The sequence below is a fragment of the Sorex fumeus genome, unplaced genomic scaffold (assembly GCF_029834395.1).
Source record: "Sorex fumeus unplaced genomic scaffold, SorFum_2.1 ptg000151l, whole genome shotgun sequence".
NCBI classification, from domain to species: domain Eukaryota; kingdom Metazoa; phylum Chordata; class Mammalia; order Eulipotyphla; family Soricidae; genus Sorex; species Sorex fumeus.
The window spans coordinates 367,307-390,920 of NW_026606208.1; the positions used below are offsets into that span (position 1 = coordinate 367,307).

At 53.6% G+C, this 23,614-nt stretch overlaps 1 protein-coding gene across 1 annotated transcript; it reads left to right on the forward strand.

The window, feature by feature from the left end:
• Positions 1-599: 599 nt before the first annotated feature.
• SEC11C (SEC11 homolog C, signal peptidase complex subunit) lies at positions 600-15,004 on the forward strand. Its single transcript, XM_056106967.1, has 6 exons — positions 600-784; positions 6,637-6,746; positions 10,434-10,583; positions 12,608-12,727; positions 13,774-13,831; positions 14,836-15,004. The coding sequence occupies exons 1-6, from the start codon at positions 698-700 to the stop codon at positions 14,887-14,889; spliced, it is 579 nt and encodes a 192-aa protein (XP_055962942.1). The 5' UTR covers positions 600-697; the 3' UTR covers positions 14,890-15,004.
• Positions 15,005-23,614: the final 8,610 nt, after the last annotated feature.

Sequence of the window (23,614 nt, forward strand, 5' to 3'; positions counted from 1 at the left end):
TCTCACTCTTTGGCCATGCCATTTACTCTTTCCGAGCCTCTGGTTTCCTCCTGAATTAGAGGTTATTTATTCACTCTATGAGTCTCCGTGGTGACACAACCACGGGCACACGGCTCCGAGTGGTTTCCCGCACTCAATTTTTACGCCCTTCGCACAAGCGGTTTCAAAAGTCCCGCCCCTTCCAAGCCCCGCCCACCACCGGGCGCCTCTGCAATTCGAGGACGGCGTGGAGGCCCCGCCCACCCTGCGTGTGATCACCCAATAGGGAAGGTACACGGCTAGGTGCAAGGCAGGGAACTTTAGGTGTCCTCTTGACGCCTCCCCAGAGTCCTGGGAACTCGGTTCTCCGCCAGGAGCCCTCTCCCAGGGTGGCCCCTGGGATATGCAGCATATCCTGCCCCCCAGGTTCCCTCGGAAGGGCCGGGGGAGCCCCGCCGCCGCGCTCTCCTCCCGAGCAGCCTGGGTCTTCCCTGGACGGCGCCGCGCCCCGTGGCATTCTGGGAGTTGTAGTTTTCCCGCTCCCCTTTAGCCTGGCGGCCCCGACCTGCCGGACTACGCTTCCCAGACGCCCGAGCGAGTCGCCGGTCCCGCGGCCCGCAAGGACGCGGGGTTGGTGGGCGGGGACCGGGTGGGTGCTTGGCAGCACTCGGTGACATCTGGAGCTCGCGGGCCGCCGGGACCCCCCAGACTCCACGCCATGGCGCGCGCGGGCGCCGCGGGCTCTCACCTCTCCGCGGTGGGCCTGGACATTTTCGGGGACCTGAGGAAGATGAACAAGCGGCAGGTAACGGAGGCGGGCGGGGGGCGCGCCTGGGCGCGGGCACCGGCTGTGGCCACCGGGTGGGAGTCGGAGCTCCTTGGGCAGGGCTGGAGGGGCGGGGGGCGCGGCGGGGAGAGCCCCCGGTGTCAGGGGCACACACAGACCCAAGAGTGTGCCCGTGCCGGGGCTTCCTGGCGCAGGTAGCGAGGGAGACGGGGGTCCCCGGGCCTCCAGGCGCCAGGTGTGGGGGAGCAGGCGGAGAGGGAGGCCGCGGACGTTGGGTGACAGCATCGCGGCTGGGAAGCGGGGACAGTCCCGCACGGCTGAGCGGAAAGGAAGGAACTTGGAAGGGCAGTGGGAACTGTCCAGGAATTGCCTCCACCGCAGGTGTCCCCATGCGAGCCAGTGTCTGCCCCTCCCCACGCCCAGCAAGCCCACGCGGATGTCCGAGCACGGGTGGGATCGGGTGGGGGGCACCCCGGGTCCGCGTTCCCAAGGCCCTTCCCAACGTCTTCCCGAACTTTATTCCCAGATTGAACCGTCTGGTAGCACCTGGACATGGCACCAGGTGGGGGTCGCCTCCCTGGACTTCCTCCCTGCAGCCCTTCTCCTTGGCCTGCTTTGGTCCTAGGGAGTGGAGCGCTTCAAAATAAGAAAAGAGAGAGTGAAGGGATCGCCCCGGAGGCCTCTCCGCCAGGCAAGATGCAGATTGCTTCAGCTTCTACATAGGTGCAAGTTAGGACGACCCTAACTTCACTGCCTATGTGAATAGGTCCGAACACACAGCCAGTGCCCATCCTCTGAGTAACTTTAAATTATGTCAAGAAAATGAACCTTCCAAGTAGGAAGTCTAGGTTGTCTTTGGAAATGGGGTGGACTCTCCAGATCAAAAGTTACCACCTTCCATGGCTCGACCCTGGCTAGTTAGGATCAGGGTGTTCTTCATGTGGGCATCTGGGCACCGTTTTTCCTTCCCAAGTAGTATCTCAGGCTACTGTGTGAGAGAGTTGGGTGCCTTGAGCAGTGAAGGGGCCCTGGGCACTGATATTGCTCACGAGGAACGTCCCTGGGAAATAGGACTTGGTTTGAAGATCTAGACTTAGTGGTTAGATTTTTAAAACATTCCTAAAATCGGTGCTGATCAGAGAAGGTCTTCTGATGACCGTATTCGTCCTGTTTTACCAGCTGCATTTGGAAAAATCGGTCAACTCCCCCTCACCCAGAGCAGGACTGTCTGTGGCTATTTGCATTGTTTTATCAGTCTCAGGAAAATGCAGAAGCTCAAATTTGCTGCCTCCTAGTATTACGTATATTACATTATAATGCAGTATATTGCAAATATAATCTATTATAGGAGCTTTGTTCTTTCTCTCATTTCCTTTTTCTTTCCCCTCCAAAAGAGCAGCTTGTGACATTTTGTCAAGCACGCATGCTCCCCCAGTCTTAGGAAGGGTGGGGGGCGGTCCTTTTTTTGTGCCACCTCTGCTTAGTATTAATTAAGGCAAGAGCCACATGCAGATACAAGGGCTCTTTGTTTCTGCAGGGAGGAAGAAATGCAGCTATTGGCATTTCTGCTGCTGTCAGCCAAAATACCCGAAACGTTTGTTCGAAACTCTCGGACACTGGTTATTTCATCTCCTGTTGCAGAGGCGAAAGGGTGGGCTCACTTCTGAGTCGCACAGGGCTTGCTCAGTGTGGGGCCTGCAGGGTGGGTTGGCAGCGATGAACAGTCAAAGGCTGCCATGAGTTCTGTCAGAATTACAAGTCTGGATACCAGGATTTCAGCCCTGGACTCAGATTGCGAGGTCCCGTGAAGACTTGAGGTTTTGTCATCAGTTCGCTTGTTAGGTTTGTGGATAATCGGCCATTTCTTGAGCAAATCTCTGTCTTGCTCGAAGGGACAATTTTCAGGGAATCGATTTTATTTCCCCTCAGTGAATTTTTCAAACTTAGAAAATCATGCCCTGGAACGTGTTGGTAGGCCCGGGCCTTTAATAGCTCAGAGGCAAGGTTTTGTGATTTGCTTTCTCGAGGGTAGAAGGTTCTTTGCAAATCTGTCTGAAAATAGCAGCCTCTGTTTGAAACCGCCCGGGGCTTTCCCAGTCAGCACTGTAATTCAGAAGGAAAACATCTCTTCATCAAATTCTCCAAGTCAAGTGGAGCCCTCAGCGAAGTTCTTGAATGTGAACATCCGTTAACAACTTCCTCTTTCCGATGTGAGCAGCAGCAGCGGCTTCAGAGGCAGAAGTTGAACAAATTGTAGCCACAAGGTTGGACAGTGCCAACCACTTAGCACTCCATTCCCTACTCCCTGAGAATTTAATGACTGTCTTAGAATTTGCTATTGACCGGGTTGCCAAGGATCTTAAAAAACTGGTGTGCACTTTAATCCTGTGTCACTTATTTTCTCATTTTAACTCGGATAGATAATGAAAAATATCTTTGCAGCTGCTTTAATTCACTTTTAAAAATGTAAGTCCCTTTCCTCTGTGCGCTTGCTTCCAACTATATCCTTCCGAGTAACCCCAAAGGCACAATTTTACCTGTTGAAGTAGTCCAGGAGGAGACAGTGAACTGCTTTTTTTTTCTTTTTTTTGGGGGGGTCACACCTGGTGATGCACAGGGGTTACTCCTGGCTCTGCACTCAGGAGTTGCTTCTTGGCAGTGCTCAGGGGACCATAAGGGATGCTGGGAATCGAATTTGGATTGGCCGCGTGCAAGGCAAATGCCCTACCCGCCGTGTTATCTCTCCAGCCCGTGAACGACTTTTTTAACCTTACTGCCCCATCAGAATGTGCTTCCAGGGTTTTGCCGCACTTGTAAAACTTATTTTCATTGCTATTTCCTGTTAAATCACACTTCCTTTAAATACCTCTACGCACCTCCCCCAGGCCAGGTTAAAAAAAAAATTCATGCTCATCATGGGATTTTGGAGGGGAACTGTGCTCAGGGCTTCCTCCTGGTTCTGTGCTCAGGGGTCACTCCTGGTGTGGCTCTGGGGACTCCGTGGAATGCCAGGGAAGCAACTTGGGCTGGCTGTGTGCCAGGCGGGGGCTCGGGCCCCTTGTCGTGGGATTTGGAAGACTAGAGAATGGCAGAAAGAAGAACGAGCCCGTCGTCCGTCCTTCCAGAGGTGAAGCTGCTGCTGTCCTGGTCTCCGGGCCTCACCTGCGTTTCATTTCTAACCCCTTTCAGAGCGCTGGGTGTATGGCCGGTGTACACGGTGCTGGCCAGCTTTCGCGTTTGGTCACATCATTCCAAGTCTGCTTTATTTTTCTGTGTTCTGCATTGCTTGTTAGCGAGCAGGAGCAATCACAGTCTTGCAGGGGAGTACTAGTAGGGACCCTCACCTGGGTGTGGAGGGGTCAGGCTCTCCCGCGCGGACCCACCTCCTCCAAGTCCACTTTTTTTTTTTTTTTTTTTTTGCTTTTTGGGTCACACCCGGCAATGCGCAGGGGTTACTCCTGGCTCTGCACTCAGTAATTACCCCTGGCGGTGCTCAGGGGACCATATGGGATGCTGGGAATCGAACCCAGGTCAGCCGCGTGGAAGGCAAACACCCTACCCCGCTGTGCTATTGCTCCAGCCACCTTCCCCCCCCCCCCCAAGTCCACATTTTAATAGTTTTCATGTTGGCAACACCCTCTGTTACCAGACTGATTTTATCCAGCTGGGAAGGACGTGAGGCTGGGGGTGGGGGAGGGGGATAAGGGGACAGAATTCTTTCTCCTTCCTTAGAGCCCTGTGGAAGGAAATGGTCCAGCCGGTCCGCGGGCTCGCTGGTTTCCAGCAGAGATGAATGGTGACAGTGTTCTTTGCAGAAGTTTTCAATGGTGCCCTCACGGACCGCCACTTACTCAGTCATTTCCCTGTTGCTGCATCTATTTCCTTACCACCGTCCTCAGATGAGAGACCAGGGACCATCTTTGAGTCGCAGTTTCCCATCTGCCTTGATTCCCAAGTGGGAATTTGGAATTCTGGGAGTCGGAATTACTGGACCCAGAGTAGTCTCGGTGCTTCTGGCGAGGGGGCAGGCGGCCGGGAGGCCTGGAAAGTGAGCACGGATAGGGGCGGGGACCCTGCTGAGCTGGAGCGGAGAGGGGACGTAGAGGAGTCGGGCACAGTGGACCCCAGGATGCCTGAGCTCAGGGTGGAGGGCAGGTGAGGTTCATGCCAGGCTTCTCGGACACAGCCACATGCAACTGCCAGGAGGCAGTGGGGGCCTCAGTGTCGGGGTCCCAGTGTCGGGGGTCTCAGTATTAGGGCCTCAGTATTGGGATCTCAGTGTTGGGGGTCTCAGTATTGGGGTCTCAGTATTGGGATCTCATTGTCGGGGGTCTCAGTATTGGGGTCTCAGTGTCGGGGGGTCTCAGTATTGGGATCTCAGTGTCGGGGGGTCTCAGTGTTGAGATCTCAGTGTCAGGGGTCTCAGTGTTGGGGTCTCAGTATTGGGGTCTCAGTGTCCGGGGTCTCAGTATTAGGGTCTCAGTGTCGGGGGTCTCAGTACTGGGGTCTCAGTATTGGGGTCTCAGTGTCGAGGGTCTCTGTATTGGGGTCTCAGTGTCAGAGTCTCAGTATGAGGAGTATTATAGTCCCCCTGATGGGCCTGTGGCAGTGTTGGGGTTTTGGTGGAGGGGAAGAAAGTGGTGGGGAGGAGCAGTCTCGGGGTGTCCCAGGGGCCCGGGGAAACTGGAGGTGCTGAGGGACAGTGGGCCGGGTGGGAAGGAGGCACCCAGGGTGGCAGCTCTAAGCAGATGTTTGCCGGAAGGAGCCCGTGGGAACACTGAGGTGGGCGACCCTGAGTGTGGTGTGGTCTCAGCCCCCGTGTGGACACTGGGGGAAGCTGTTTCTGGGTCCCGGCTGGCCGCTGCCCGACCATGCTGGACTGCGGGTGTGTTCTGTACAAAGGCTCCGGATGCTTCTGGCGTGTGGCCGCCGTCACGGCCCATGGGTAGGGTCACGGACCTGCTGCTGTGTCTCCTCGTGCCTTTCCCAAGCCAGAGTATACTCGGCTTTGAGCACTAGAAGAACGGGTGCTTAACCTGGCATTGAATTCATCTGTCTCCTCTTTGTTAGGGGCCCGCTCCTGCTACTCCCCGCTTGGAGCTGGGGGTCTGTCCTGGCGTCCGTCCTGGGGTGCTCAAGGGGACCGTGTAGTGCTGGGGATTGGACCAGGCCTGTGCTTCAGTCCTTTGGGTCATGTCCCTCGCCCCCCCAAACTGTCCTGTCCACTGCATCCGGTCCTCCGAGAGCCCTGTGTTCTGGCTCACTTCCAGTTACACCGGGGTCATTGAGCAAAACCGTCTTGTTCAAAAACCCGGGACCCCAGACTCATTTTACTGGGGCCTTCTGGAAAGGGTGTTGGGTGAGCCAGTGGGTAGTGAGGGGGGACCCAGCGTGTCTGGTCACACTCATGCAGAAACACGCTTACAGCCGCGGGCAGGGGAGGGGAGCAGATGCTTCCTCCGGCTGAAAGCCCAGGAAGGAAGTGAGGGCAGCCCGAAGCTAAGAGACAGCAGCAGTAGCCATAGTGCAGTGGCCAGGGCACTTGCCTTGCATGTGGCCGCCCCAGGTTCGATCCCCAGCATCCCATATGGTAACCCTGAGCACTGCCAGGAATCATTCCTGAGGCAGAGTCAGGTGTAACCCCTGAGCATCACCAGATGTGACCCCCCCAAAACAAACAAAACAGGAGACAGCCAAGCAGCCGCCGGCCCAGCTGGCCGTCACTCTCTTAGGGGAAAAGGTTTCTGTTTTGCAGTGCCAGGGAGCGAACCCAGGGCCCCGTACCCGCAAGGCCAGCCACCCCCCTGAGAGCCCCCCATAGGAACAGCCCCTGCGAGCCCCGCTGCCCTCTCACCCTGCCTCTTCGTCAGCTCTATTACCAGGTTCTGAACTTTGCCATGATCGTGTCGTCCGCGCTGATGATCTGGAAGGGCCTGATCGTGCTCACGGGCAGCGAGAGCCCCATCGTGGTGGTGCTGAGGTAGGTCCCAGCCCGGCCCGAGCCGAGCTGCCCACCCTCGTGCTTGTGTCTGGGCGTCTGTGTTGCACCCTGTAGGCTCCCTGAGGAACCTGTATGGTCCTCAGAAGGCATCTGGGACTTTACGGGCATCCACTCCAGAGCAATTTTTTGGGCAGCAATTTTTTTTAAATTTATTTTTTTCGTGTGTGTGCGTGCGTGTGTGCGTGTGTGTGTGTGTGTGTGTGTGTGTGTGATTAAAGAACTGTGACTTCCAGAGTTACTGATAGTTGCATTTCAGCCATACATGATTTCAGCATTCAATCTCCTGCACAGCAAAGCCTGGCAAGCTCCCTGTGACGTATTTGATATGCCAAACACAGTAACAACAAGTCTCACAATGGAGATGTTGCCAAACACAGTAACAACAAGTGTCACAATGGAGATGTTACTGGGCCCGCTGGAGCAAATCGATGAACAATGGGAGGACAGTGCTACAATCCCACCACCAGTGTCAACTTCCCTCCCCCAGTGTTCCCAGATTCCCTCCCCGCCCCTCCCCCTCCCCCCGCCCCCACCCGTCATCTTGACAGGCACATGACAAAGTTCCAGTGGCTGCCCTTAGATCTCGTGTTCTCAGTGTTGTGGAGTCTGTGTTTGGGATAACCCGCTATGCCTCTCACCCCCGTCACGGGTGTAATCGAAGCCCTGGCATCTGCTCGCCCGTTGCTTCCCACTCTCTTCTCCCACCCCCCCCCCCCCGTTTTTCTTTCCTTCTCCATCCTCCAAACATCACTCATCGTCAGGAAATCCAAATCAAGAGGATAATGAGAGACCATCCCACACCAGAGAGAATGGCACATGTCAAAAATAGGAATCATCTGTGCTGGCGGGGATGTGCTGTAAAGGGAACTCTCATCCACTGCTGGTGGGGAGGCTGTCTGGTGCTACCCTACTTTTTTTGTTTTTGTTTTAATTTTTACTTTAGGTACTATTGGGCTGGAGCTATAGCACAGCGGGTAGGGCGTTTGCCTTGCACACGGCCGACCAAGCCGACCTGGGTTCGATTCCTTCTGGCAAGCTACTGAGAGTATCTCGCCCGCACGGCAAAGCCTGGCAAGCTCCCCGTGACATATTCGATATGCCAGACACAGTAACAATTGTCACAATGGAGACGTTACTGGGCCTGCTCGAGCAAATCGATGAACAACAGGAGTACCGTGACAGTGACAGGCACCATCATTTGCAATACCAATAACAGCAGCGTTTCATGCTAAAACGTCCCAGCACCACACCCTCCACCAGAGTCTCTGCTTTTCTTCTCCACCCTTTGCTTTCCTGTTTTTAAGTAAATTTTTAGGGCCTGGAGTGATAGTACAGAGCTGGGAGTCACCCAGAGCATCACAGGGTGTGTGGCCCAGAGAAAACAAAAAACAAAGTAATTCTTTAAATCCCTGCATGGTAACAGTTTAGCAATATGGTCACTTGATCACTTGATCCCTGTCATTCATCGATTTACTGGAGCGGGTGCCAGTAACGTCTCCATTCATCCCTGTTGAGTGCTAGCATAGCCCAATGGCATCTGTTTCTAGAACGAACAGCAATATGGTATTGATACTTATTTGTAGAGCAGTGATATTATTCTTTTACAGCTGACTCCTGTTAGTTTGCATCTTTTTTTTTTTAATGGGTATGTGGCCTGGGGGGGGGGGGGGCGGTGGGAGGAGGTTGCCATACTCGAGGTGCTTGGAAATTACTGAAACCAGCCCAGAGCCCAGCTTGGGCGCAGTCTTGAAGGGCCTTACTGATTCTTACCTGGTGGGGGTGGGTGGGTTTGGGCCCTGCCCAGTGGTTCTCACGGCTTCCTTCTGACTCTGTGCTCAAGGGTCACTCCTGGCTTTGCTCAGGATCATGGTTGGTGCTGGGGATGGCTTCGGGTGGGCAGCGTGCAAGGCCAGCGCCCCACACCATAGACCAATCCTGTCTCTCTGACTTGATGACGTATATGTTTGGGGTGGACTTCGGGAGTCCTTGGGGCTATATCCCGCCATGCCTGGGAGGGCAGCGGGGCATGTGGAATCAAGCCCTGGTCTGGCATATCCCGGGGATGTGCCCTAACCACCGTCCTATCTCCTTGCCTCTGGATTCTATTTTGGGGGGGGTGTTTTGTTGTTTTTGTTTTGGGGGTCAGACCACATACGTCTGTGCCCAGGGCTTACTCCTGGCAGAGGCCTGCGGTCCCCCTCCATTGCCGGGGTTGAAGTTGACTGGTTGAATGCAAGGCCTCAGCCCTGTGCTTAGTTAGGGCACATCTCTCCCCGAGATCTCTCTTCCCCCACCGACAGGCATGCCTCAGTTTAGTGCCGAGACTTCCTTTGCTCCTCTCGGAGTGCATTCATCCCCTTCACCCCTCCTGCCTGAGCTGGGGTGAGGAATTGCCGCTCTCCCTCATTGCTGGTTGCACCCCTACATTGGCCCCGAGGCACAGCGGGCATCTCCTTGGTGGACTCTGGTCCTCCCTCTGACGGCCGGGGCAGCGGTGCTGTGCCATCTCGGGATGAGGGCATAACGAAGGAGCATGTTAGTGCTTTGTTGTCAGAAGAGGGCGGGAGGGGCCTGGGAGCTGGCACAGGGCCCAAGGCACTTCCCCTGTACATGGCTCGAACCCTGACACTGCTTGTGGCTCCCTGAGCACTGCTGGGTGTGCCCTCCAACCCTCGAGAGAAAGGTGACTGGACACAAGTCCCAGAGCTGCGGAGGGCGGGCTCGGAGGGCCTGACCTGCGCTTGAAGCGTCTGTGTTTTGGGTGTTGTTGTTGCCGTGTGTTGTCCACTGTGTCACTGAGCCAGGGCAGTCCCCCTCAGATCCTTCGACTGCATCTGACGTTCCAAAGCTTTCAGAAATCTTTTTGAAGCTTTTGATGATGGTTTCTGGGCAGTATAAGGTTCCAGCTCTTTTGGGTTTGCTTGCTTCTATGTTTTTTTTTTGGGGGGGCACAACTGACAGTGCTCAGGGCTCAATCCTGGCTCTTGTCCCAGGGATCACCCCTGGTGGGTTCGGGGGACCATATGTGGTGCCAGGGATGGATCCGAGGTCCACTCTGCCCAAGGCAAGCTCCCTTACCGCTGCGCTATCGCTGCCACTCGAAATCCCAACTTTTAGTCACCCCTATGCCTCTTAGCTCAGCATCCACTCATGTCTGCAAAGGGTTTATTTATGTGCAGACTCTGCACGGAATCCCAGGCCCGGGGTTTGCAGTGCTTGAGAGGCAAATGCACATCCGTTTGCTGCTGGGAAATGCGTTTCTGCTCCATCTACTGTTTAAGTGGTGCCCGGCCCAGAAGTCTGTGCCACGTGACGGTTGCATGGCGAAACCTTCTAAACCAATTTTGGGACCAAATGACGGGGTGTGACAATTTTGCCATGAAATTCAATAACCAGCTTTAGGAGTCTGCCTTCTTCCCAGTGAAAATAGTGCCTGTGGATTCCAGACGGAGCTCAGCGCCCGTGTCAGTCTGGGTTCCCTCTCCCTGGGTTAGGCCGCGGTGGGGCCGCTCTGGGGGGCTGTCCTTCTCACGTCTGTGAGCCTCTTGGCTACTCCAGCAGGCAGCCCCCCGGGCTTGCCTCTTGCGGGGGGGAGGGGTGTTGAAGGGGATTGCCTCTGTGGGTGATCCTGATGGTGTCAGGCCTGTGCCCCTTGTATCTTCCCAGCGGCAGCATGGAGCCAGCCTTCCACAGAGGGGACCTCCTGTTCCTCACCAACTTCCGGGAAGACCCCATCCGCGCGGGCGAGATTGTTGTGTTCAAGGTGGAAGGACGAGACATCCCCATTGTGCACAGAGTGATCAAGGTCCACGAAAAGTAAGGAGGTTCCACCTCCCTCCCCACCCCTCCACCCACGGGAGCCAGCAGCACCCCGCGGTGCCTTAGGGGAGGGCAAGTTCGCAGAAGCACTGGAGCTCTGACTTGCTTCCCCCGCACAGAGAGGGAGTCTAGTACCGCGCCTGTCCATCGTGTGGAAGAGCCTTAAAGGAAAATCAAATCCCCTTGTCGTGGAGGGTTATTCTGAGACGGGATTGATTTTTTTTTTTCTGAGACGCACCCGGGCTCCACGTGTTCACAAGTGTCTGCCCCGCCGGACTCCTCTGCTTCTCCAGGGCACGTGCAGCCCTGGGATGGGGCTCCTCTGCCCCCCACTCTCCCTCTGCACGCCCCCCCCACCCCACCTGGCAGACATCGTTTCCTGTCTGTCAGTGCCAGTGGTGACTTGTCCCGGAAGCATGACTTCGTTCCGCTATGTCAGGTTCCTGGCAGAGAACACAGCCCGTAGTAGAAGCTCACCTATCCTGGCTTGATCTCTTGAAGCACTTTTGACTCTAGGAGTTAGGGATTGAAACTGAAGTATTATGGAGACCTGGGTTTTTCAAATAGTGGAGAATTTGTGTGCGTCTGTCTAATTATTTGCACCTTCCTCTAGTGGAGGCGCCATCCCGTTGACTGCTGGCAGGTGTTCCCCCAGAGGCTGCAGCTTCAGATACTCGCTTCACTGCACCCTGACCTGAGAGCGTAGTCTAGTTTCCTTTAAGAGGTTAAGAGACTGTGGGGGGAGGGGAGGGGGGGAGGGGAGCAAGATGTGCTCATTAACTTCCTGACCAGAAATACGCTCAGTCACAGTGTTTCCATTGCCCCTGGACCCAGCACCATCCAAAAAATGAGCCATTGGCTAAACTCAGATAATAACGACCTGGAGTTCTGTAAATCCTGAGATGACCTAGACAGTTACAAAGTTGTTCATATTGGGTTTTAGTCATACAGTGTTCAGGCAGCCAGTATACATTCACTAGGATACATTTCCCCCCACCAGTGTCCCTAGTTCCCTCCCGCTACCCACCCACACTACCTATGGCAGTCACTTCTCTCTCTCTCCCTCCCTCCCTCCCTCCCTCCTTCCCTCCCTCCCTCCCTCCCTACTTCAATCCCTCCCTCCCTCCCACAACCCCCTCTTTTGGCCATTGTACTTTGCAGTACAGGTACTCAAAGGTTATCCAGGCATGTCCCTTCAGCACTCAGGACTTGTCCAGAGTGATCACTTCCATTATCATTGTCATAGCGGTCCCCTCTCTATCCTAACCACCCTCTCCCCACGTCACCCCAACCGTGTGGCATCCTTCCAACCATGGACCGGTCTTTCTGGCCCTCATTTCTACTGTTTTTGTGACCCAGGTTTTTGTCCCCTGAATTTTCCTCAGAACCACAGCTGTAGGCCAGTGCTGCTTTGGATGTGGTTAAAAATCTTGGTGGATTAAAAAAATATTATTTTGGGGGGCTTATTTATTAATTTTTTAAATTGAATCACCATGAGATACACAGTTACAAAGTTGCCTATGATCGGGTTTCAGTGATACAATGTTTCAGCACTTGTCCCTTCCTCAGTGCACATTTCCCACCCACAATGTCCCCACTTTCCCTCCCACCACGCCTACCCCTGCCTGCTTCTATGGCAGGCACTTTTCTTCTCTCTTTTAAAAATATTTTACCAAATGATCAAAATGTGTTTCTTCCCACGGGTTTGCCAAGAAGACCGTCTTTATAAAAGCTCCATAACCCTTTAATACTGCATAGTCCACACAGGGCCACTGAAACACCGTTCAGTGTGTCTGCCCGTCACTTGTTTCTGGGAACGCACTGGCCGTTGGTAGAAAGTTGAGCGTTTCCAGGGCTGCCGTTAGCCTGTGCTCTTGGCCGCATGCGTGTCCGTGGGGAACCCACTCAAAGCAAGAGAGCTCCCTCGATCTTGGCTTCCCGCCCCCGCGTTCCTTAACGAACACTGGCTGGATGGTGCTGGGCAGAAAGCCATGTCAAAGGGACACTGTGTTTCTTTCCAGAGATAACGGCGACATCAAGTTTCTGACGAAAGGAGACAATAACGAAGTGGACGACAGAGGCCTGTACAAGGAAGGCCAGAACTGGCTGGAGAAGAAGGACGTGGTGGGCCGCGCCCGAGGGTGAGCATGGTGGCTTAAGCTGACGGTCTGAGCAGCCAGGACTCCACTGAGCACTGTGGAGGCTGGTGCGGGGGAGAAGGCACCGTGACGGTAGCTGCTGTGTGTATGCCAGAAGGCGGGACCCGGGGCCCAAGGTCTAACCCCGACTGCAAGTAGATTATGTGTAACAGCGGTTCATTGTGGTGAACCATAACCATTGCTCAGGATCAAAATTAGGGTCCTCTGGCTGACCTGGGTTCCATCCCTGGCATCCCATATGGTCCCCCAAGCATGGCCAGGAATAATTCCTGAGGGCAGAGCCAGGAGTAACCACCCTTGTGCATCTCCGGGTCTGACCCAAAAACAAACAAACAAAAAAAGTCTTCTCTGGGGTAGACCTTCAGTCCGTGTTGAGGGCCCCCGGCTTAAGCACCTGTCAGGCCCTCTGGGAAGAGGTTTTGTGGAAGCAGAGTTGGAAGGACGGTGTGTTCCGGTGTGTTCCCCAGCGCTGGAGGCTGCCACCCTCTCTTCCTCCCCCTCTCATTAGAGCCACTTCAGGCTTGGTCACCCTGATGAAAGACTGGAATGGTCATTGTGTCTCCTCTCTCTGGGAGCAGAGTCCCGAGGGGGCGTCAGCCAGGGGCTCCCGTTTGTATCCACTGCTCAATCAGTTCGTTTGTTACCCCAAAAAGCACCGTGAAATGAGCATGAGAACTCTCCCAGTGACCTGCCAACGGCCCGGTGTGCCTCCTTTAAAAGTGTGCCTCATCATAAAAGCTGTTGGCCACAAAAAAAAAAAAAAATTAGGAAGGCGTCCACAAAAGCTGCTCACTCCGGTTCATACAAGTGGCTCGCCCGGTTATTTTAATTCCCCTGTGAATGCAGCAATTAGAAGACAGGTCAGGTTCTGACGAGCTCCTGGTCCTCATCAGAGCCTGGAGGCGGAGGGGTGGGGGTGCAGTCCCAATCAGTGCTATTCTCTCGGGAGGTTTATTGGCTGCCCTGGGCTGCACTGCTGTCCACTCCTCACCGTTTTGATATTTCTGCTGTTTTATCCCACCATTTAGGTTTTTACCTTACGTCGGCATGGTCACCATCATCATGAATGACTACCCAAAATTCAAGGTAGGGATTCACGTGTGTCTGCTTAAACGTAGATGTGGGAGCTTTTACACCTATAGGGGCAACGGTACCCTCTGTTTAGAACTTAGACTTGACTGCAAATGAACATCATTTAGATGGACAACACGTAAAATACGTGTGTGTTCTAAAGTGACTCCTGTGTATTTGTTGCTTTTTAAAAAAATACTGTGGAACCCTTAAACACACACACACACACACACTCTCTCTGTCTCTGTCTATCTCTGTCTCTCTGATTCTGTCTGTCTGTCTCTGTCTCTCTGTCTCTCTGTCTCTGTCTGTCTCTGTCTATCTCTGTCTCTCTGTCTCCATCTTTTTCTCTCTATCTCTGTCTCTCTCTGTCTCTGTCTCTCTCTGTCCCTCTCTGTCTCTCTGTTTCTGTGTCTCTCACTCTCTCTGTCTCGCTCTGTCCCTCTGTCTCTCTCTGTGTCTCTCTGTCTCTCTATCTCCCTCTGTCTCTCTCTCTCTCTCTCTCTCTCTCTCTCAGGCAGTAAAGCCAGTGCTGCTCCCCCTTCCTGACTTCTGCATAAAAGGCGTCTTTTGTGTTGTTGTTGTTTTGTCTTTGGGTCACACCCAGAGATGCTCAGGGGTTGCTCCTGGCTCTGCACTCAGGAACACTGTTACTCCTGGCAGTGCTTGGGGGAACCCTATGGGATGCCGGGAATCAGTCCCAGGTCAGCTGTGTGCCAAGCAAGTGCCCTCCCTGCTGTACCATCGCTTGGTAACCAGAGATGACTTTTTTTTTTATATAAGCCCTTGCAAGAACCCAGAGAAACCCAGGCGGGTGAGCCCTTCCCCAGCTCCCAGGGCCCAGCAGTGGTATTCGACAGCTGATTGGGAAGAGGGTGGGCATTGGGGGCAGGGGTATGTGGACCGGGGCATCTGTTTGTCCCATTCCCAGTCTGGTACTGGTGACACCCCCAAACACAGGTCAGGATTCAGCTCGGAGCGTCTCCCTCCATGAATCTCTCTGCTGTCTCTCCCTGCAGTACGCCCTGCTGGCAGTGATGGGTGCCTACGTGTTACTGAAACGCGAATCCTGAGAGGAGAAGCAGCAGTTTCGCGAGCCAGGTGGAGCTGAATTCTGTGGTGAAAGAGAATAACTAATATATTCGAAAGGTTTCACTTTCTGTATAAAAAGGAAACAACACGAAGCTTTTTTTTTTTTTTTTTGGGTCTTGGCCAAATAAATAAACGGTTCACCAGGAAAGACGGTTTCCTTTTGTGGATTCTTGAGTTGCATGAGCACCAGTGACTGGGTCCCGTTGCCCCACACCGCAGGGTCCAGACTCCTGATGTCCAGCCAACAGCATAGTCCCCGACATGTAAAGTAAAGTAAAGTAAAGTAAAGGCCCTCCCGTTGATCGTCGATTTGCTCGAGCGGGCCCAGTAACGTCTCCATTGGAGACTTTGTTGTTACTGTGTCTGGCATATCGAATACTCTCGGTAGCTTGCCGGGCTCTCTGAGAGAGGCGGAGGAATCGAACTCGGGGCGGCCATGTTGGCTGCGTGCAAGGCAGACGCCCTACCCGCTGTGCTAACTCTGGAATGTCAAGTGTTGGGTCACCAGGCATGGAGCACCTCCCTGGGGACACAGTCACCCCTGCCAGCGAGCCTCTTCCTGAAGTGGTCTGTGTGAGTCACACCCTCGGAGAGGCCCTGTGAGAGGGCTCGGATAAAGGGTTGGACACATGCTTGCCCCCAGGGATGGCAGCCTGCCCCAGGACATCACATAGAGCCGGGCAGACCGGACGCTGTGTCCTGCTCCCCTCCTGGAACTGTGTCTGCACCCCAAGTTGGCCGGGTCATACAATAGTCCCATCAGATACCCTCCTGCGGGCCGGGGAGACAGTACAGCAGGTGGAGTGCTTGCCCTGCACGTGGCTGACCGGGGCTCAGTCCCTGGCACACCTTGGTCCTCCCACCCAAGCCCCACCCCCCCAGGAGTGATCCCCGAGCATCGCCGGGTGTGGCTCAGAAACCCAAAGTGAAGGGAAATATCCTCCCAGCACCTGTAGCCCTGCACAGCTGGGCACAAAGCGTGGCGGGTGGTGCTTCCCAGTGGAGCAGGAACGTGAGGGCAGGGGCAGTGGCTCCCAGCCGCAGGTGGCCAGTGATCTCGGCGGAATCTCCAGATGTTAAGTAGCCACGAGCTGATGGAGACATGCAGAGATGGGACAGATGTTTCAAGGTCTTATTCACACACCAAAACACACTCGTACAGGCGACTCAGCGCTGAGGGTCCACAAGCTTAAGACACTTGGAACCCCAGTCGCCCTCTGGGGGAGGGTTTTGTTCTTGTTGTTGTTGTTTGTTTTTTGCCTTTTGGGTCACACCTGGCAATGCACAGGGGTTATTCCTGGCTCTGCACTCAGGAATCACTCCTGGCGGTGCTCGGGGGATCATATGGGATGCTGGGAATCGAACCCGGGTCAGCCGCCTGCAAGGCAAATGCCCTATTGCTCCAGCCTCCGGAGGAGATTTTAAGCCCTCTGCCCTCCTGCCTGTGAGTGGGAGGTGCCCTCTGCCAGGTGCATTCTCACTGCCTCCAGCAAGCACGCAGAGGTACAGAAGCGAGACAGAGGGCTTAACCAATCTTTTTTTAAAATTAATTAATTTTTATAGGTGAAACACCATGAGGTACAGTTGTAAGCTTACAAATTTAACCCATCTTCTTACATCTTTTTGAATCATTCTTTTATCTGTGTGGTCAGATGTCCAGGCGTTTATGTCCATCCCTTGGGGTCTGGCGTGTTTTTCTTACTAGGATGTAAATCAGGATCCCAAGGCACAAAATGGAGTCGCCATGGTTCTTTCACCAGGAGAGGAGCAGAGTAAAGAGCAGTGTTGCTGGAATTCTCTTGCAGTACCAGGGGTCCCAGCTAGTAGAAGCTGCCAGGATCAACCAGCAAGGCTGCTGGGACCATGCGTGGCACATGTGGCAGTCCCAGGGATTAAACTCTTGACCTTAATGCTTGCAAGGCAGGTGCTCTAAGCCACTGGACTGTCTCCCAGGCCCCAGTTTCTTTTTTTTTCTTTTTCTTTTGGTCTGGTTAAGAATCAGTGGTCTGGTTAAAGGCTGGAGCAATAGCACAGTGGGTAGGGCATTTGCCTTGCACGTGGCCAACTTGGGTTCGACTCCTCCATCCCTCGGAGAGCCTGGCAAGCTACTGAGAATATCACGCCCACATGGCAGAGCCTGGCAAGCTCCCCGTGGCGTATTCAACATGCCAAAAAAGTGACAAGTCTCACAATGGAGACATTACTGGTGCCCGCTCGAGCAAATCGATGAACAATGGGAGGATAGTGCAGTGCAGTGCTTGTTAAGAAGCAGGGTTTAGGGACCAAGGGTCCAGAGATATAGTCCAGAGATATAGTACAGTAGGTAAAGCACTTACCTTGCGCACAGCTGACCTGGGTTCCATCCGCAACTCCCCATAGGGTCCCCGAACCCGACCAGGCCTGATCCCTGAGCACAGAGCCAGGAGTAAACCCCGAGCACTGCTGGGTGTGGTTCCAAAACAAAGATTATAGGGGCTGGAGCGATAGCACAGCGGGTGGGGTATTTGCTTTGTGCAGAACAGACCCACGTTCATGATTCCCAGCATCCCATGTGGTCCCCTGAGCACTGCCAGGAGTAATTCCTGAGTGCAGAGCCAGGAGCAACCCCTGTGCATCGCTGGGTGTGACTCAAAAGGCAAAATAAAAATTATAGAAAGAATTTCTGTGCTGTGGGATGGTGAGGGCTGGGGTGGGGAGCAGGGACTCAGAGTCCCTTGGGGCTGTCGGGAATGCTGTGCCCCCAATATTTGTCCACAGTCTCATGATTAGGGGTGTGTGTGACCCCACAGCCATCCAGGATGAGCTGCCTTTCAACAAGTCCCTAATCCCGCTTCACACTCCTCTGCACTGACTTGGTAAAGCCTCACTTCTCGGGGACGTGGATCTTGTGGCGTCCAGGGAAGTCCAGCTCAGCCCCGGGTGGAGCCTCAGTCACGTGGTCCTGCCCTGCAACCCAGTGCGGGTGGACATGATGGCTTGGCCAGTGTGGACCCTGGCCACCGTGTCCTGAGGCTTTCAGAGGCACCTGCGTACCTGTTAGGAGCCCGAGACTGGGCCAGCACGAGAGCAGATACGAACGCCCAAGGCAGAGGACTGTCCCCAAAGTCCCTGAGAACAGCCCAGACAAGTCACAGGCTGCTACACTGCCACTGTACAGGGTCCCCCGGGGCAGAGAGCAGGGAGGCTTAACTGGGAGTGCTGAGATTTGTTTTACGATTGAGCCAGCCCACAGCCCCCAAGGCTGCCCTGAAGCTCCGTTTCCCTTTGGCAAGGAGTGTGCCCATGTGCGTAAAGACTACACAAATGCCGCTTCAAGCATGTGTGAGAGTGCAGGTGCATGCAAAAACCGCAACACACGTACACACACACACACACACACACACACACATACACACACACACACAGCAACAGGTGAGCTCTAAGCTGCTCCCCTAGAAAAATGCTGGATTTGCCATCGTTTGCTGCACAGCTGGGTAAATGTTGCTGTGAAGTGGAACGAGCTTTGGGGACCTTTCGTTTAGGGGGAACCAGCAGGTGCCTGAACTTTTTGTCTCTAGGTGACTCATAGGTGGCCGCACTGAGAGTCAGAGAAATCTCTGCAGATTAGTCGGGAGAAAATAGGATCAGGGCGCTGGATCATCTCTCCCTTCTTGTCTTCATGAGGTCATTTTCAGATAGGAAAAATTGAGGTTATTTTCAGAGAGGAAAAAACCCAGAAACAAGCTTGTTTTCTTGTGCCACCTTCTTGCTTTTCCACACCGAACTGATGCTGAGCTGGCTGTTGGTGGGCATCTGGTTTCTGCCAGACACCTGCCTTATTATTTTTGGGAGGAGGTGTTTTTTTTTGGGGAGGGTCACACTTGGCAATGCTCAGGGGTTACTCCTGGCTCTGCAGTCAGGAATTACTTCCGGTGGTGCTCGGGGGACCATATGGGATGCTGGGAATTGAACCTGAGTCGGCTGCATGCAAGGCAAATGCCCTACCCGCTGTGCTATCGCTCCAGTCCCTGGGCACCTGTCTGATAAAGGACCTTAGACCCAGCGCGGTGGGTGCCAGTGGCTCAGCACCTTTTGTTGAAAAAGACGGTCATGCCCTGGGGCTGTCTTTACTTCTTGTCCACTAAGGTCCTGACTTGACTCCTGTGCGTGTCCACTTGCCTTTCCACTCGCCCATTTGTCTGTCCACCAGCTCCACGTGAATTGATCAGCTAGCTTTCCAGTAAGTGTCCAAGCCAGGAAATGCCCTTTCTCCAACTTTGTCCTTCATTGCTGAATTGGCCATTCTGGATCTTTTTTTTTTCCCTATAGAAACTTATTACCTAGTTCTTACTCTGGAGAACCTGGCAGGCAACCAAAAGTATCCTTCCCACATGGCAGAGTCTGGCAAACTCCCCGTGGCATGGCGTATTCAATATGCCAAAAACCAGTAACAATGTAACAATGATGGTTCTCATTCTCCTGACCCTGAAAGAGCCTGGAATGCGGCACTTTTTAAAATCTCAGGGCTAGCAAAAGAAGAGAGAGAGAACAAGGGGGAATGCCCTACCACAGAGGCAGGGTGGGATGGGGGGGATGGGGGGTGGGAGGGATGCTGGGACCCGTGCTAGTGGAGAATGGGCACTGGTGGAGGGATGGGTACTTGATCATTGTATAACTGAAACCCAAGCACAAAAATTTGTAAGTCTATAACTGTACCTCATGGTGTTTCACTAATAAAAAAATAATAAAAAATATGGAAGCCTAAAAATGTTGGCGACATGGAGCATTGTTAAAAAAAAATCTCAGGGCTAGGATGAAGGAGACGTTACTGGGGCCTGCTTGAGGTAATCGATGAACAACAGGATGACAGTGATACAGTGATAGAAACTTGATTATTTTTATTGGTTTTTTGGCCACAGCCAGCAATGCTCAAGACTTACTCCAGGCTCTGCATCACTCCTGGTAGGGCTCAGGGGACCCTATGGGATGCTGGGGATAGAACCTGAGTCGGCCACGGGCAAGGGCAAGCGTGTTGCCATTTACCGTTTCTCCAAGCTCATTTTCTATCTAAACTCGAATCAGGTCAGCATCTAGAGCACAGGATCTTTCTGAGGTATTTTTGCGCGTTGGAAAACACACGAGACCCCAGGCCACACCTGTCCTGTGCTATTGCTCAGACACAGACTCCCTAAGAATTCCTGCCCTCTGGCCTGAGCAACCTCCAGTTGATTTTGAGTCTCTTTCCCCTGATGGGTGTGTGGGCTTGGGAGCCTGTGGGTCTCTCCCACCCCTGAGATTCTCCAGGAGCGGCAGGCTGTTGTTTTGCTATTTCTCTGCAACAGGCCTCATTTCCTCCCCAGCATCCGGTCTGTCTGCTGTGGCTGGGTAGACAGCCCCCTCCCTCTCGGTTATCAATTTCAAGAGCTTGATTAGATCAGTGGATTTAAAGGCTGATAGATTGGCTTTGACTTCTCACTCCGGAGAAAAATGGATCCTAACAGAATCAGGCGGCCACTTAGAGTTCCTACCTGGTCACACTGGGCTCCGTCCGCCGGAACTTGGGAGTGGATTAAAGACCAGAGGGAACATGGTGACGCATTCTCAGAATTAACAAATGACCCTCGAGATGGGATGTTCTTTGTTATTTTATTCTTAGGTTTGGGGCCACACTCGACAGCACTAAGAGTCTACTTCCGTCTTTGATCTCAGGGGTCTCTTGTGGTAGTGCTCAGGGCACCAAAAGGTGCCAGGGATCAAGCCCAGGCCTCTTGAATGCAAAGCATGTCCCCTGGCCCTCTGAGCGACTTCCCTAGGCAAAATGGGATTATTATTATTATTATTATTATTATTATTTTTTTGGCCACACCTGCTGGTGCTTGAGGACCACTCCTGATAGAGCTTGGTAGATATACTGCTGGAAATCACATCCAGGTTGGCAGCGTAAGACAAGTGCCCTACCTCTGTAGTCTCTCTCTCCAGCCCCAGAATGGAGTATTTTCATCTCTGAGTACATTGCTCTATCACACAGCCCCACGTTCTGTGTTGTACCGAGGAAAATGAAAATACGTTTTCAAGTCCACATGGGAAGTGAAAAAGGAAAGCAGAATTCAAAGACCTTTAATATATATATATATAACCAAAATGATACCTTTTTTTTAAAAGATTTTTTGATTTTTTAATGGCCACAAGAATAAACCGCTGTGAAACATTTTTAACAGAGCAAAGACCCATGAAAGAGCTTCCTTCTGTGCAGGTAGAAAGACAGCTCTCAACAAGCTTGCTCCGGGCCTGTCCCCCAACCTGCAGGAGCGGTCGCATGGCTGGGGAAGATGTCACGGGGGGTTTTGGCCGTTATAGAACTAAAAGGCACAAGCTGGTCTTCAAGGAAAACATTCTCTCTGTGGTCTGAGGTTTGTGTTCAAAGACTCTTGACTCTGTGGCTTCACTGATGGCCTCTCCGACCGCACTCTCCTCCCGAGGAGGGGGCCTTGGTAGACAGTTCCGGATCATTCCCTCAGACTAACACCCTAGAGGTAGGAAAATTGGAGAAGGAGTGGAACTTTTCAGAAGTTTCTGAAAGTGGTGGAACTTTCTGGAAATGGTGGCACTTTGGGCTGTTAACCCACTCTCACTTTACATACACATACATTGTGGTGGCATGCTCTCTGCTTCAGTCACCAGAACCTCCTAGAATGCTCTAGAATTACTTGACCAGGATGAGTCACTTCCTGTCTCCTGAAATTAATGGAGACAGAATTGGGGCTCGGGCACTATAGGAAGGGTGGTCGGAGGCCACAAAGAAGCAGGAGAAGAAGAGAGAGGCGGGGAAGCCGTGGGAGAGGCTAACGGACTTGCTTCGTTCTCGGGGAGGGGGGGGGGCGCATTTGGAGAGCACGGGGGCAGACAGACAGATGTCCCCTCTCACGGTTCCCTTTGGACGGCCTTCGAGGGAGGTACTGCTGAGTTGCCCCAAGACTGCTGCCCGGAGCCGCGTGGCCCCGTCAGGCCCTCATGCTGAGCTGAGCCCTGGCTCTCCTGAGCACCACCGGGGAGACCCCCACCCCCATTTAAAATGTTTTTGTGAAAATTCCCAGAGTCGGACTGAGCCAGGAAGTGCACGCAGGCTAGTGGACTCCAGGTGCTGGGGACTGGCCACCTGCGTGTGTGAGGGGCACTGTGGAGACCGAGGCTTGCGGTCAGCTCTCGTGTGCTGCTTCCCTGACCACGGCTCGCCCAGAGCCTCCTAACCATCTCCCACAGTGATCCCTTTCCCTGAGAAACGCCACATGGGCTGGTGCTGGCATAAACCCTTTGGATCCTGGCTGGGCTGACAGAACGTCAGGCCTTTGGATACAGACCTAGGGACCTGGGGACATACACACAACAGGGAGAGGGTCCAAGGAATCAGGCCAGCACACACCCCACACAGAATAATTCCTCGCCAGACACACAGCACACACCACCACACACAGCATACAACATCATCATGCACCAGACATACACTAGACGCACAACACACAGGTACCACACACCATCACAATGCACACCACACAGTAGCATCACAAACAACCCACGTACCCTGCTCAAAACCACCATACACCACACATGCACTACACACACACGTAGCACACATCCACGCACAGACACAGACACACACGTTCTCTACCATCACGCATGTATGCATATAAATGTTCTTTTGATGGGTTAGCTAGTTTAAAATTTTGGTCCACGTTTGTTAAAGAATCTAAACAAATCATTTGAATCATTAGGTAACTGGTAGGAACTCAGGAAATGAGATTCCTGGCCAGAATGTGACAGGTAAAATATAATGGAGATTAAGGGGGATTGGAGAAAATTTCAGAAGCAACGAGGCAAGGATAAAACGGTGTACCCACATAAAACGCCTTAAGTGGGAGGGAGCCCCAGATGAGCCTATGATTCTTCCAGAACGGGGGTGGGGGATGATTCAGGCTTGGGGGGCACAGCTCAGGGCCCAGGCTTTTCCTACAGAAAGACAGAGTGTGGGAAGTGGGGTGGTCTATGCCTCAGCCCCCGCCCCCCATGTAGCCTTGAGCCCTCCCTGCCTTCCCTCCACCTCTCAGGAATCCAAGTGGGGAGCTGGGGAGGGAGAGGAAAGGGAAGCTTCTCGAAATCAGATTAATTTTCTAGAGTCACTAACTCCCGTAGTCATAGTCCAGGCCCATCCCTGTGGGCCTTCAAATCATGGACCCAAGGCTGCCTTCTGGGGCCCAAGGCTGCCCTCTGGGCTCTAAGCTGCCCTCTGGGACCCAAGACTGCCCTCTGGGGCCCAAGGCTGTCCTCTAGGCTCTAAGGCTGCCCTCTGGGACCCAAGGCTGCCCTCAGGGGCCCAAGGCTGCCCTCTGGGCTTAGGCAGACTCCCTATGGGCCTGATTCTGCCTGGCACCACCTACCCTGACTAACTCTCTCCAGACCTCTCGATGACTTTGGAAGCCATGAACCTGAAGGAGTGGCTGGGGTGGACGGAAATGCAGTGATCGCCTGGAGTGTCCCACTCAGTCCATTATGGTGCCTGTCCTGGGAACACCCGTCTTGGCCACCATTTGGCAGAAAGGAAGCAGCGATACCCATGCAGCAGTGCCCCTGGGAGCCAGCCCTGGGGGTGGCTTTGCTTTTGGTTCTTCCCCGCCAAGGCCCTGCTGAGAAGCTGGATTTTTTTTTTCCCTGTTTTGGACAGAGGAGTTAGAC